This window comes from Podarcis melisellensis, assembly GCF_964234715.1.
Source record: "Podarcis melisellensis genome assembly, chromosome: 17".
Classification (NCBI taxonomy): domain Eukaryota; kingdom Metazoa; phylum Chordata; class Lepidosauria; order Squamata; family Lacertidae; genus Podarcis; species Podarcis melisellensis.
Genome location: NC_138534.1, coordinates 11,083,945 through 11,097,155, shown reverse-complemented (window position 1 = coordinate 11,097,155; position 13,211 = coordinate 11,083,945). Strand labels below are relative to the sequence as shown.

Below are 13,211 nucleotides of genomic sequence, written 5' to 3'. Positions count from 1 at the left end.
CGTCGGAGCGCGAGGCTGCAGCTGCTCTGTGCGCGCCCTCCGGCGCCGGCGTCCCGCCCGAGCGCGGCCGCCTCTTCCTCTCCAAGGAGGCGGCCCGGCCCCGCTCTCCTTCCGGCGCCAGGAAGGACCCCGACGATGGCGGCGGCCGCGGCCCTTGCGCTCGGGCTGCCGCTGCTGCTCCTGGGGGCGCCCCGAGGGGTCCCCGGCCAGGCCCACCCGCCGCCGCCGCAGGACGCCGAGTTCACCTTCCTGCTGCCGGCCGGGCGCCGGGAGTGCTTCTACCAGGGCGCGCCGGGCAACGGCTCCATGGAGCTGGAGTACCAGGTGAGGCTGGGGAGGGGTCCACAATCCGGCCCCCAAAACCAGGCGCATGGGGATTGGAGGGGGGGCAACCGGCCCTCTTCTTCCTGCTCAGCCCCTGGGGTGGTGGCAGAGGGGAGCGGGGGGTAGACTGCCCCCGAAGGTGGAGTTCCCCCTTGGCTACCGCGACGGAGGCTGTGCGCGCACAGCGCTGCCCTTTGCTCCGCATCCAGGAGGACGTTAGTCGCGATCCGGATCACTTTCTTAGGAAACGCTGCTTTTTTATGCACTTCCCCTACACGCCCCCCCCCCCGCGCCACCACCAAACCAGCTTTGATCCGAATTGGGTGAGAATGAATGAGCTGGCTGCCTTTTAAGCCAGCAGAACCATGGAGCCTTTAAGTATTGCGTTCTGTGTGGATTTATCAGCAGCCAGATGACTCGCATGCTTTTTCTTCGGAGGGGAAATGGTACTTAGTACAACAAAACCCTGTAACTTTTCGAGACAGTTTGAGCAGCCACTGTATCTGACAGATCCCTCTTAAAAGCCCTTTGCCATTGCCTTGCCAAGTTTTTATTGTTTCCTTCACTTAACTTTTATTTAAGCTAAGTGATGAATTAATATGTTTAATTTCATAATGTGAAGATCTAAGGATGTTAATGTTTAAGTTAAATTTTATAAGAACTGTGATTTGGAAAACCGTTAAAAGGACCTGCAATGAAATTCAACCAAGGGGAAGTGAGGAAGTCACTTAACAATGTTAATAAGTGTAATTTTTAATAAGGCTATGATTTATGTTTGCTTGTCTTATGTGTTTGTTTGTTTATAATGTTGTGAAAACTAATTTTTAAAAATTCAAAGTTTTTATTGTTTCCTTCCTAGTTGCCCAGCATAGTTACCCTCAGAACAGTCTTGCAAAGTGGGCTGGGTTTTTAAAAAGTTGCTCAGCCCCAGCAGGTTGCCTGATATTCAAATAAAGATTTGTAGCCATTTGCCACTTCTCTTGTATCATTGGTGGCTTTTCTGGGCATAGTGGCTCTTTCCATCATACAACTCTTGCTGTTGCCATTTAGGTTATTGGTGGAGCAGGACTGGACGTTGACTTCTCCTTGGAAAGTCCTTCAGGCACATTGCTGGTTGATGAATACCGGAGATCGGATGGGGTTCACACGTGAGTCATGCTGCTTTTATGCTTTGGAGTGAAGGATAATTCAGTGGCACTGAGTGGGGAGGGCCAGAGGGGCAGTGGCTCTGGGTGAATTTTTTGGGGGGTGCATTTTGCTCCTCACCTCCCTGCCAGCCCTGTGCCACTGCTTGGCTCTGGTGGGCAGTGGGGGTCACTCCCGCAGCATATGTGAGGGCTGGAAGTAGGCTCCATTCACCCTCCACGCCCTCCCCCCCCAGGCGCGCATACCCGCTGGGATACTCATGAGAAAGCCATTGCTTGCCCATGGCCCAGGTGCTTTTACAAGTAGCAAAAGTATGAAGAATTTGTGTATCGGATTATTATTGTTTAATGCACTTTGGCTAGTCCAGCTTTGCAGGATATATCTGCCGTCATCACCCTCTTTGTTGGTATCTTTCAGCATTGAGCCTACGGAGGGAGGGGATTACAAGCTGTGCTTCGACAACTCCTTCAGCACCATATCGGAGAAGTTGGTGTTCTTTGAACTGATCTTTGACAGCGCCCAGGAAGATGAGGACTTGAACAATTGGGCAGAAGTGGCCGAACCAGAAGAGATGCTCGACATAAAGATCGAAGACATTAAGGTGGGCAAAGAGGCTGAAGAGAAATGCCTAGTGCTGAGATGTGGTGGAGTTAGGCAGAATAACAGTGGCATTCGATGGGAAAGAGACCAGGATAGCTCCAGTCTCCTCAACTGTGCACAGAGTAACATTGCCAGACAAAGCAGATGGGGTCAGCTGCTGCCTGGGCTTCCAGGTATTTAGCTGATGCAGGAGGAATGCTCCACAATGGGAGCCTAACAATTAGTTCCTTTCCTGGATCTTCACTCCCCTTTTCCAAATGCCCCATGCCTGATGGGGATGGGTGGGAAAGAGCGCCTGCATTTCTGAAGCGCTGGCCAAAGCCCTGCAAATCAACCCAAGTCCTATGGGTGGAATGGATCTCCCCATCATTACTGTCAGTACGTGGCTAGTGGCTTAATAAATTAGGATGTTCACATTTGTGGCTTTGCCTCTAAGAGACCTACCATTTAGGCTTTGCTGAAGAGGTGAACATGGTAATTGACACAATTGTGTGAATTAGTGTCTGTTTGTGTGTGTAACTTTGTATTAATGTAGCGTTTTTATATGTAACACTGTAGTTTCGCGATCGTTTTTTTTTTAAATATCTGTTGTGCCTTCAGTTTTTTGTACACCACATAGATACATTTTTGATATATTAAGCAGTATAGAAATTAAATAATCCATCGACTACATAGGTACATAAATTTGAAATAGACTCATGAGTAATTTTGGGTTAATACTAGAGGTAGTTGTTAATCAAAGCCCTTCCACTGTGTTCCAGAAATTGTGTTCAGAAAGCAGCTCCCTGTTGTTTCCAGTGGCGTAGCGTGGGGGGTGCAGGGGGGCCGGTTGCACCGGGCGCAACATCTGCGGGTTAGGGTTAGGGGGCGCAAATCCACGGGTTAGGGGGTGCAAATTACTTGCCTTGCCCCGGGTGCTGACAACCCACGCTACGCCACTGGTTGTTTCAAGACCCATTTATTTTATTTTACAACATTACCTATATGACAGAAATCTTTTCAGCTCCCCAAGATAAAAACCAGAGGGTGACTTGGTTCAAGGAAGGCTCCTGATTAATATTAACAGTGAAAGTTGGTCAACTAGCCCGTTTCAAGTCATAAGGTTACAAAGCTGCCTTGTTTAACTGAGTAGTATTTGTTTTAAACCAGGTTTTTGTTGTTTTTTTAAATAGGTATATCTAACAAAATTCCCCCTCAGCTGCACATCAGGGGAAAATACTGTGTCCAACTCATGGTGCGCAGGGTGTGGTCCGAAGGCACATGATGTGCAATCACCCTGCTGAAGCTAAGCAGCTCTGGGTCTCATTGTTGGTAGAGGCAGTACTTGCCAGGCACTTTGGTACACGTGGACTTTGAGACCAGAAATGCAGACAGCAGGTGTCTTCTTGTTACCGCCTTTGTGGCTTAGTACTCCGGTTAAAGAAGAAAATGAAACTAGCTGTTACTCTTAATAGGTTTTGGCAATCATTGCAAACCTGCATTTTCACTGCTTTGAAACAGTGCAAAGGCAACAGAAGGAGTAATTTTTTAATCCAGCCAGGAAAGGTTTTTCAATATCTTAGAATTATTTGGGTCAGCGTAAAGGGAAGGTACAGATCTGTCAAGAATATCTCTGGGGTTGTGGTTACAGATAGGTAGCCCTGTTGGTCTGCCATAGTCAAAACAAAAAAAAATTCCTTCCAGTAGCACCTTAAAGACCAACTTAAGTTAGTTCTTGGTATGAGCTTTCGTGTGCATGCACACTTCTTCAGATACACTGAAACAGAAGTTTCCAGACCCTTCTATATAGTGAGAAGGTGGGGAGGGGTATTACTCAGAAGGGTGGTGGGAATGGGTGACTGGCAGATAGCTGTGATGAGCCTGTTGACGACTCTTAACGACTGCAATAGGTCTTACAGGAAAAAGCAAGGGGTGAGAAGGTGAAAAATGGCTTTGTCATGTATAATGAGATAAGAATCCAATGTCTTTGTTCAGACCAGGTCTCTCCATGGTTTTAAGTTTGGTAATAAGTTGCAATTCAGCAGCTTCTCTTTCCAGTCTATTTCTGAAATTCCTTTGTAGTAAAACAGCTACTTTGAGATCTTGTATAGAATGTCCTGGGAGATTGTATAGAATGTCCTGGGAGATTCTGGGGTTGTGGTACATGAATGCACAGTGATTCTTCATGGCCTTTTAATGGATGTTGAAATACTTGTGCTTGAGTTCAGGTGGTCACGATAAAAAAAAAATTGGTTAACAATAATAGACACGGTGTCTGATCATTTGTTGGGTGAAGAATCTGACTCCATGTGATTTGAATTTGGCTACAATGGTTTCCTTTGCCCCCAAACACATCTTTGCTCCAAACACATCTATTCTCCTTTGTTCTCACCATTGTAGGAATCTATTGAAACGATGAAGAGCCGCTTGGAGAGAAGTATTCAGATGCAGGCCCTGCTGCGAGCCTTTGAAGCTCGAGACCGCAATTTACAGGAGAGCAACCTGAGCCGAGTCAACTTCTGGTCAGCTGTCAATCTCACTGTGCTCCTGGTGGTGTCTTTTCTCCAGGTGTACATGTTGAAAAGCCTCTTTGAGGACAAGAGGAGAGTCTGGACGTAGCAGGAGGAGAAACGGCACCCCCTTTTTACCTATACGGGACAGGCGTCCAGAAGAATGCCAGCACCCATATTGCCAAAGCTCAGTACTGTCCCAAGTGTAGCTGCCATTTCTGTCGTGAGTCTCTTTACAGAAGGGGTTAAAATATCACAGCCAAGGTAAGGGAGGGATTTGGGGGGGGGACTGAACACCCCCACATCTTGTGCAATGGTGGCAACCTGTCGAAATTGAGAGCAGGATGAGGGAATGCAAGAATTGGAGTTGTTAGGCAGTACACAACAAGCAAAACCAGCTGTTCTTCATACATTTCAATAGCTCCTCTGTTTACAATGAAGGGCCGGTGCTTCTCAATGTACTACAGCTTGCAGCGGAGTTTGCCTCTTGGCCTTAAAACTTTGATATTCTGCATCAGACGTCATCAACATGTGCCTTAGCAAAAGTCGCTGGTCTGGCTGGAAGCAGCTACGCCCCGGCCACTTTTGCTGTTGAGAGGCTCCTAGCCTCTGCTTTTTCCATGAAATCTCCCTGCCCTAAGAAGCCCCCAATACTTAAGGGCATTAAGAAAACTCTCCTAGTGGAATTGGTAATCTTTACTACCCAGGCTTCTGGGTTTGATTTTCCTCAGGCATGACTACATGAGTATAGTCACTGCTAAATACTTCCATGGTCAGCAATCTGCAAAGGGTAAAAAAGCCTTGTTTTGCACTCATTTGGTGCTAGCGTGTCCCTGATCTAGCATTCCGATTTTCAGCAGAAAGCAATCAGAATGTGGCGAATTTTATTCCCTTGGGAGGAAATTATTGCCTTTCCAAGATTTTTCAAGTATCTTTAAATGTTAGGAACTGTGAACAAGTAAACTCCTGATTATAGAAGGCTGACCTGCAGAGCACACGAGCTCTTGAATACATCTGGTGGAATTCTCCTCTGTTTCTCTTCTGCTCAGGACTTGAGCACCTTGGGAATTCCTTACTAGATTTAGGATATGAGAAATTTCACAAGTATAACTTGGGCCTAAATTACAAAATGGTGGCAGATTAGTGTTGTGTTACATGCTGTGATTGAAGCACATTTGCATTTAAAGTGGGCACGGGTGGTGCATCTTCTCTTCTTCCTGCCACAGGTACGCCAGCAGACTGCTCAGCTCTGATATCAGTAGTGAGACAGACTGGGAGAGGGCTGTGTAGAACAAGTGGGCAAAGGAAGAATTTAGCACTGCCCTGGCAGTTTACTTTGTGCCCTCACTATAGACATTATTGAGGGACTTCTGAAATACACTCCTGGTACTTTCACTGGAGATTAAAGTTGAACGTTCAAGAGTAATTGAAACCCCCAAATAGCCTTTCAGATGGGCTGCTGCATTTCACTTCACATTCTTAGTACGTTAAAATTTCCCTGGATGTGGCAGTGCATTAGTCCGAGCTAACTATTCAATGCTATCCCACTGGCTGCTCTTCAGGGCAGGATGCTGCCAGTTCCCATAGCTGCATCCCAGATCAGCTGGACTCTGGCGGCAAGAAACAGCTGTGTGCGCTCATACTATAAAAAGACTTTGTTTGGGCTTCCTGTTGTCAGAGAATGCCTGGCATAACAATGGGAGGCTGCCAGTGTTCACCCCTTTTCTAAGATTGTGTAGGCCATTGTCTTGTGGTTCAATAAATGGTCTTTGAATTGGAGCTTGTCCTCTCCTGAATCTGTCATTGGTCTTGGGTTACAAGAAGATTGGTAACATACTTTTCCTTTTGAGAGTGCTTCTTGTCTAGAGGTAGTAAGCACAGGAAGATGGGCCTGAACCATAGCTGTCAACTTTTCTCTTTTCTTTCGAGGAATCCTATTCGGAATAAGGGAATTTCCCTTAAAAAAAGGGAAGCATTGACAACTATGCCCTGAACACTTCCCACTTTTCATTTCATTTAAATTGTGATGTCAAACCACTCAGCCCATTTTATTCTCCTGCCCCAAGCATCTCCGATTCCAAAGCATTTTGATGTCTTGCAGCACACCTTCTGGTGGGAACGTCGCTACAGGAGCGAATGTATTATTTTTCTCTCATTCTTCAGGTTGCAATACAAAATCCATAGCATGAAATTTGAACCCTCATGTCACTTAGTGATACAAAAACCTTCTCTGAGCAGCATCAGCAGGATTGTGAAAGGTGCTTAAAGAGAGCCCGTCTCCAACTCTTTTAATATATGCCACCAATTATTGATGTAACCCGCAAAGAGGCATGAGCAAGGTCACAAGATGATCCCTCTAGCAAGAGAGTTGGGCCCAGATACTTCACAAGTCAAAACAAGACAAGGAGGTGGGACACTTCTGCTGGTCCCAGGCACTCCCCGCCCCCCCCCCCCATATCTTGATTTGGAGCTGAAGGACCAAGAAAAAATGTGGAGACATGGATGGAAAGTTGCAAGCAAGCACAATTTGTGACCCTTTCCTGACTACAGGGTACACCTGTTAAGGTATCAAGTCTCCACTTCTGCTATTTGAACTTTGTGGAGCATGAGCCAGTATATGAGAGCCTTAACTCTCATATTAAATCAGGTTTTTTAAAATCATCAAATTTACAATTAGCTGACTAAACTATTTTTATAACCAAAAAATTGAATTTTCTCTAAATGGACTTGTATAGTAATAGAATGCTGTGCTGTGATTTACAGCCAAATTAGTGATGCTAGCAAGATGGATGTACACAAAACAATCCATAAAAAGTGTAAATAACTTTTTTAAGAGACGGAATTGAAAAACGCATTTGTTGTAAAACAAAAATATGCTACATAAGAGCTTCTGGGTCGTGCATTCTACACACAGAGTGGCCAACCAGATGCTTATGGGAAGTCTGAGACATGCTGCCTGCAACAGTGAAGATTGAACATAACTTTGTAGGTAGCAGGTAGCTTTGAAATTCATTCTTGAGGTGGACTGATGGTTGTTCATCCTTCGTTATTCTGCTCTTCATGTTTGCGAGAGATAACTCCAGAATTATAATAAACTGCAAGCTTTAAATTTTTTAAAGTAGTGGAAAATGTGAACATACTTGTAGTTATTCACCATTGCTATATAATGTAATCCTGGACACTGAGATCCAGTGCCGAGGGCCTTCTGGCGGTTCCCTCCCTGCGAGAAGCGAAGTTACAGGGAACCAGGCAGAGGACCTTCTCAGTAGTGGTGCCCACCCTGTGGAACACCCTCCCATCAGCTTTCAAGGAAATAAACCACTATCTGACTTTTAGAAGACATCTGAAGGCAGCCCTGTTTTGGGAAGCTTTTAATATTGGATGAATCATTGGATTTTAATATTTTGCTGGAAGCTGCCCAGAGTGGCTGGGGTAATAATAATAATAATAATAATTACTACTATATAATGAAAGTATTATGCATTTTGGTCAAATCTTGTAGGTCATGCTAATTAGGTGCTTTATAAAGTATGGCATATGTACCTTTCCTCAAGAACTGAAGTTGTCACGAAGACTGACAGCATGGATCTCCTTGCAAGTATTTCAGTATGAACACATTCTTCATTGCTAGTCAACAAGATCTTCTAACTGGTACACAGTTTGTATTGAGACGTCCCCAGGTAGGTGCAATTGCTGAGCATGTAACAGCCCTTCTGAGTGCTTGATCACCGCTGTCCACAAGGTACATTTTTCTATAGGGACTGGCCATGATGAAACTACTATGGCAGGCAGCAGCTGCAAAAAGATGTCCCAATGTGCCCTGCAAAGGCTGTCTGCAAAAGCTTGCTCATTTGTATTTGGTTGTTGCATGATCACTTGTTTTAATTTGAGAGGGAGGAGGGGTACCTGTCCTCTGAGTGAGGAGGCACTTAAAAACAACTGGGTTAATCCTTTACTGCAAATGCTGTTCAATTGGTATGTGTTCACTCATTGTCTAGGGGACCCTGTGTGACCAGTAATAGAACACATTGCCCCTACTGTAAATAGACTTCATTTGCCCTTAGTGATACCAGCACACAGCCAAATCTGCCTGAGTATGAAGCACTGTGATGTTATCACATTGAGCATGATCACTTGAGAAAGGGGCAGGAAACAGCACTTAAACAGCACCTATATGTAAGGAATCAGTGGCTGTGTGTAGTCATAAACATATAAGATTAATATATTAGCCATAGCTAAATGTCCTTAAGCCTTATTAACTGGGGTTACATTTAGCTTGTTTTACTGAGATATTGTACAACTGCCTCCCATCCAAAAGTCAAACTGAACAGGGCCAAACAATCAACCATTTGAGTTGGAGGCTGGTGCATAGAAGTGCCTCAAGGAAACTCCATTTGAGCTTTAGTTTCTTCTGCTCACTACCTCCTGAGTGTAGAAATTTTGAGAACCAATGAAAGACAACACACTCACACAGAGACCCCAACACCACTGGCTGCCAGAGATTTTCCACCAGCAAAATTTCCCTTTATTTTAGTTTATTAATAGGATACATAATGGAGGCACTTATCTCAAACTGTTGGGATCTTTTTTTCCATCTAAAGAAGAGGGAGAGAAGGTCCCACAGCCCCTTCACACATGGTAACAGGAAGAGTCAAGAGGAAGCAAATATGAACACAATGAATTAAAAGTAGAGGTCCATGCTACCAAGCAAATGCCAGCTTTCGGAGAAGTGACCAGTGGGCAGTAGGTGGCACGAGGTTATGAAATGCACTGCAAGAGAGGGTCAAAAGTCCATGATAGCGACGTTGGAAGTAGAGGGACATTTATAGGAAGGCAACACTGGTTATTAGGGCAGTCAGCATGTAATTCAAGCAGTAAAGGCACAAAATTAGCACCGTCTATGGAAGTGTCATATCCTCCAGGACACGAAGCAAGGAACTACTGCTGCAGGTAGGCAGAAAGGGAAAAAAACATTTAAGGCAGGTGGTGTATGTGTGGCTGTTCCTTTTATCTTATCTCAGGAAGGGCTGAGGTATCCCTGATAGCCTTGTATAATGAGGGCTGGGCTTAACTGATGATTTCTCTTTTTTAAAAATCTAGAATTTATACAAGTATTAATACAGTCTGTCTTTCATAAGAAATATATACAACCACAGCCCAGGGAGGGCAGAGTGCTTTACTACTGTTGTTGAGAAGGCTCCAGTGTTACTCCAAACTCCGAGGCTCTACAGGTAGAGCAGCCAACCCAAACACACAAACGTCCCACTCCGAAAGACCACAGATGCTAACAAGAGCTTCTGTGGGACCTTGTGTCACAAGTGTCGTAAGATCTATTATGGACACAGTTTGCCATGAAGAATCTGCCTCAGCCTAGAGGCACAGAGGTAAGCTGCAGTACAGCTGATCTCAAGCACAGGGCATTTCTTTCACGGGACAAAGTCACTCTTCTGATTAGGGAGGGGAAGGCTTTCCAACAGAGACCACAATCCGTGCAGAGGATCACAATCCTGATAAAACACTTCGAAACCCTGGTACACACACACACGCACTTCTCCATATGGACTGGGCAGGTGACAAATGGTCATAGCCAATTCGGGGAACAGCCAGGTGCTATTACAGCTCCAAGTGACTAAGACATCCCTGCCACCTGGATGCCTCCCTGGTATAAATTAGGAGGGACCAACAGTCATGCTTATCTAGGTTACAGCTGAGCTGCCTCTGTTTAAGCATGAACACTGGTTGTGCAGAGAGTGGCATGGCATTCAAATCAACTCTATACCTGAGGCTTAAAAGCAACCCAGTGCCACCTTCTTTCCAATTATTCTGCTTGGCAAAATCTTGCTCTAGTTCAGTGAACTGAATTTATAAGCAATTTGCTATCTGCAGTCCCATCATTTTGTTTTGGTTTTTACCCCTTCAAAGTTACAAAATGGAAATAAACTGATCAAATCTTGCATTGAAATTTATAGGGAGAAAGGAAAGGCAATCGAAGTGGGGAGGCGGGGGAGATTATATATATATATATTATAATACAAATAAATCCATAGCCGGGTGGGGAGGTTGAGGAGTTGGACAAACCCAATTAATGTGAATGGCGAAGGGAGATTCTACGTGTTGAATGCACAAGTGTTGGTGGAAATGCAAACTCGCCACTTTCACACATTCACAGGCAATCCCTTGCCAATCCCTCAACTAGGGGATCCTTTCTGTATTTTCAACAAAGTGCAAAACAACTCCACAAAACAGAATACTCCATGTTCCCATGTGGAATGGGTCTGGTGTGGCCACCAAGAGGAGGGTGAAGAAACTACCCCTCCCCTGCAATTTTCCAGAGAAGATTCAGGTCACCAAATCCCTCCCCAGCCAAGACCCAAAGACAGAGAGGGAACTACTACAAGGAATGCTTGGCCTCTCAGAGCTATTTACAAGTAATCAACCCACAGCACCCATCCCATGGTGACTGCTACTGGAGGGAAGGAGACAGGAAGGAAGCGGGAAACGGGCCTTGGCTACAGTTGATCACAATTGCAAAGAGCTCTTTTACACAAGAGATTAGGCATGAGTTCTCTCCACAATATAGTTAACAAGCAACAGCTCTCCCTGGTAGTGGTTGTAGTTAATCTAATAAGGAGGGCTCAGCAGGCCTGATAATCGTGGGCCGGTTCGGTGCTGCAGGGGGTCTTCTGCTGTAGAGAGAACAAAACAGATGGAGAGAAATGAATACCGGAAAAGGGAGAACTGGACAGACGTCACTGTGAAATATTGTTAAGTGAAGCTAATGCCCACAACTCTCATGCCCACTCCACTATCCCACTTAAGCTGGGAAATTCTATGCCCAGAATAGTACATTTTGTGGCACATTTAGCCAACAAATAGAAGTGGTAGAAGCCATCATTTATCACTATTCTTTAGACAGCTTAGAACCACTCAACCTCCCACTATTTCACCTGTCTGGAAAAAAAAGGCTGCCTTTGGTATGACTAGTAGGGGTAACTTGGATCGACACCAAAATCCAATTTGCTTGACTCTGTAGCTGTGGTTCTGGGTGAACATTATGCAGGGTATGCGAGAGACTGGATTGTACAGCTCCTTCAGAGAACAAGCCAGCTCAATAACACAATGAGTAGTACCAGGGCACTGTATTCTGTCTGTCCCTGCGTCCCCCAAACACCATATGATGTTGAGACTGCCCAATATACTGATATAATAAAATGTTCAGGGTGTAATCTATTTCTATATTAAAAAATCCTGTGTGAAGATAAACTAAATTCTGCAACAAGAAACACTAACTTCTGCAAAGTGTGTAGATTACTGTGTAGATTAGTTTATTCTGCTTCTGCTAACTTTGTGGAGGTGGCTGGCTACACAGGGGGCTACAGGGCTTTCCTCCATCTTTCCTCTCTTTATTTTTTACACATATGCACATCTCTGAAGTCGTAAGAGCTAGCAGTTTCAAGATGAAACTTGAAATTCTCAAGCAGCTAAATTCTGCTTCTTTTCTGTTGTTTTGAGAAATAAACACAGCACTGGCTACAGAAACCAGTCTGCTTGTGAGCACTCTAACTCAAAACTAGACATATTCCCATAATACACTCCACTAAATCTCATACGAGCTTCGAAATGGACAATGCTTCCTCCTCTGCAAAGCCTGCAACAGTGAAAGAAAAGAAATTCCACTCAAGGAAGAATATGCAGTTTCAAGAAACATGACGACTCTTGAGCACCAAAGGAGAGGAAAAAATGGCATAAGATTTATATGATCTGAGGTGAAACCAGAGAATATTAAAATGCTCCAGACACAATTTTCAATGATTATTAACCAAGAGATTGAATGAAAAATTAAGATATGAAAACATAGAAACTTTGAATTTGCAAATAAACCTGGCAAACTCTTAGCTTGGCAGTTAAAAACAACCAGAATGACAGGATAACAAATAAAATTAAAATTGGAGAAAAGATAACTGACGACCCAAAGGAAATTAATAGAAGCTTTGTAAATTTTTATAGAGAACTATACAGGGAAGGAACAGAAAATCATGATAAAATCAAAGAATACTTAGGGCAGAACAATTTATCAAAGATCTCAAAGGAGAGACTCAGTCTCTTACATTCTCCTATTTCTGCATTGGAAGTTCAACAGGCAATCAATAAAGCAAAATCAGGGAAGGCCCCGGACCTGGATGGCCTATCCGCAAATTATTATAAAAAGCTAGAAGAGCCGCTATTTGAACCACTGAAGGACACAATGAATGACATAGTAAAGACTGGGAAACTACCGGAATCATGGACAGAAAGCTTTATAACCTTAATTCCCAAGCAGGGAACTGATTTAACAATTGTTTCAAATTATCGGCCAATATCCCTTTTAAATAATGATTATAAATTATTTGCCGACATACTTTCAAAAAGATTAAAGACGATTCTTAAAGACATCATTCACGAAGACCAGGCCGGCTTTCTCCCTGGACGCCTAGTGCAAAATAACATCAGAAATATCATTAACGTGTTGGAATAGTTAGAAATCAGAAGTGACAAACCAGCAGTACTAATGCTGGTGGATGCAGAGAAAGCCTTTGACAACATCTCGTGGAGATTTATGAAAAGAATGATGCAACAAATGGAGTCCGGTGAACAGTTTTGTAAAGGAATAGA

At 44.2% G+C, this 13,211-nt stretch overlaps 2 protein-coding genes across 9 annotated transcripts in view; one reads left to right on the top strand and one right to left on the bottom strand.

The window, feature by feature from the left end:
• The first annotated feature begins 120 nt into the window (after nt 1-120).
• TMED1 (transmembrane p24 trafficking protein 1) lies at nt 121-6,338 on the top strand. Its single transcript, XM_081894853.1, has 4 exons — nt 121-324; nt 1,375-1,472; nt 1,888-2,071; nt 4,450-6,338. The coding sequence occupies exons 1-4, from the start codon at nt 136-138 to the stop codon at nt 4,666-4,668; spliced, it is 690 nt and encodes a 229-aa protein (XP_081750979.1). The 5' UTR covers nt 121-135; the 3' UTR covers nt 4,669-6,338.
• A 2,723-nt stretch (nt 6,339-9,061) lies between these two features.
• The window catches only part of DNM2 (dynamin 2), a 59,346-nt gene continuing 55,196 nt past the window's right edge, over nt 9,062-13,211 (bottom strand). For 5 of the 8 annotated variants that reach the window (XM_081893991.1, XM_081893994.1, XM_081893989.1 and 2 more), the window contains one exon: nt 9,062-11,245. In XM_081893991.1, coding sequence (XP_081750117.1) covers nt 11,176-11,245 — 70 coding nt within the window. In that variant the 3' untranslated portion in view covers nt 9,062-11,175. Of the gene's footprint in view, nt 11,246-12,958; nt 13,030-13,211 lie in introns of all 8 variants that reach the window. The other 3 variants (XM_081893995.1, XM_081893996.1, XM_081893992.1) reach the window with 3 other exon arrangements.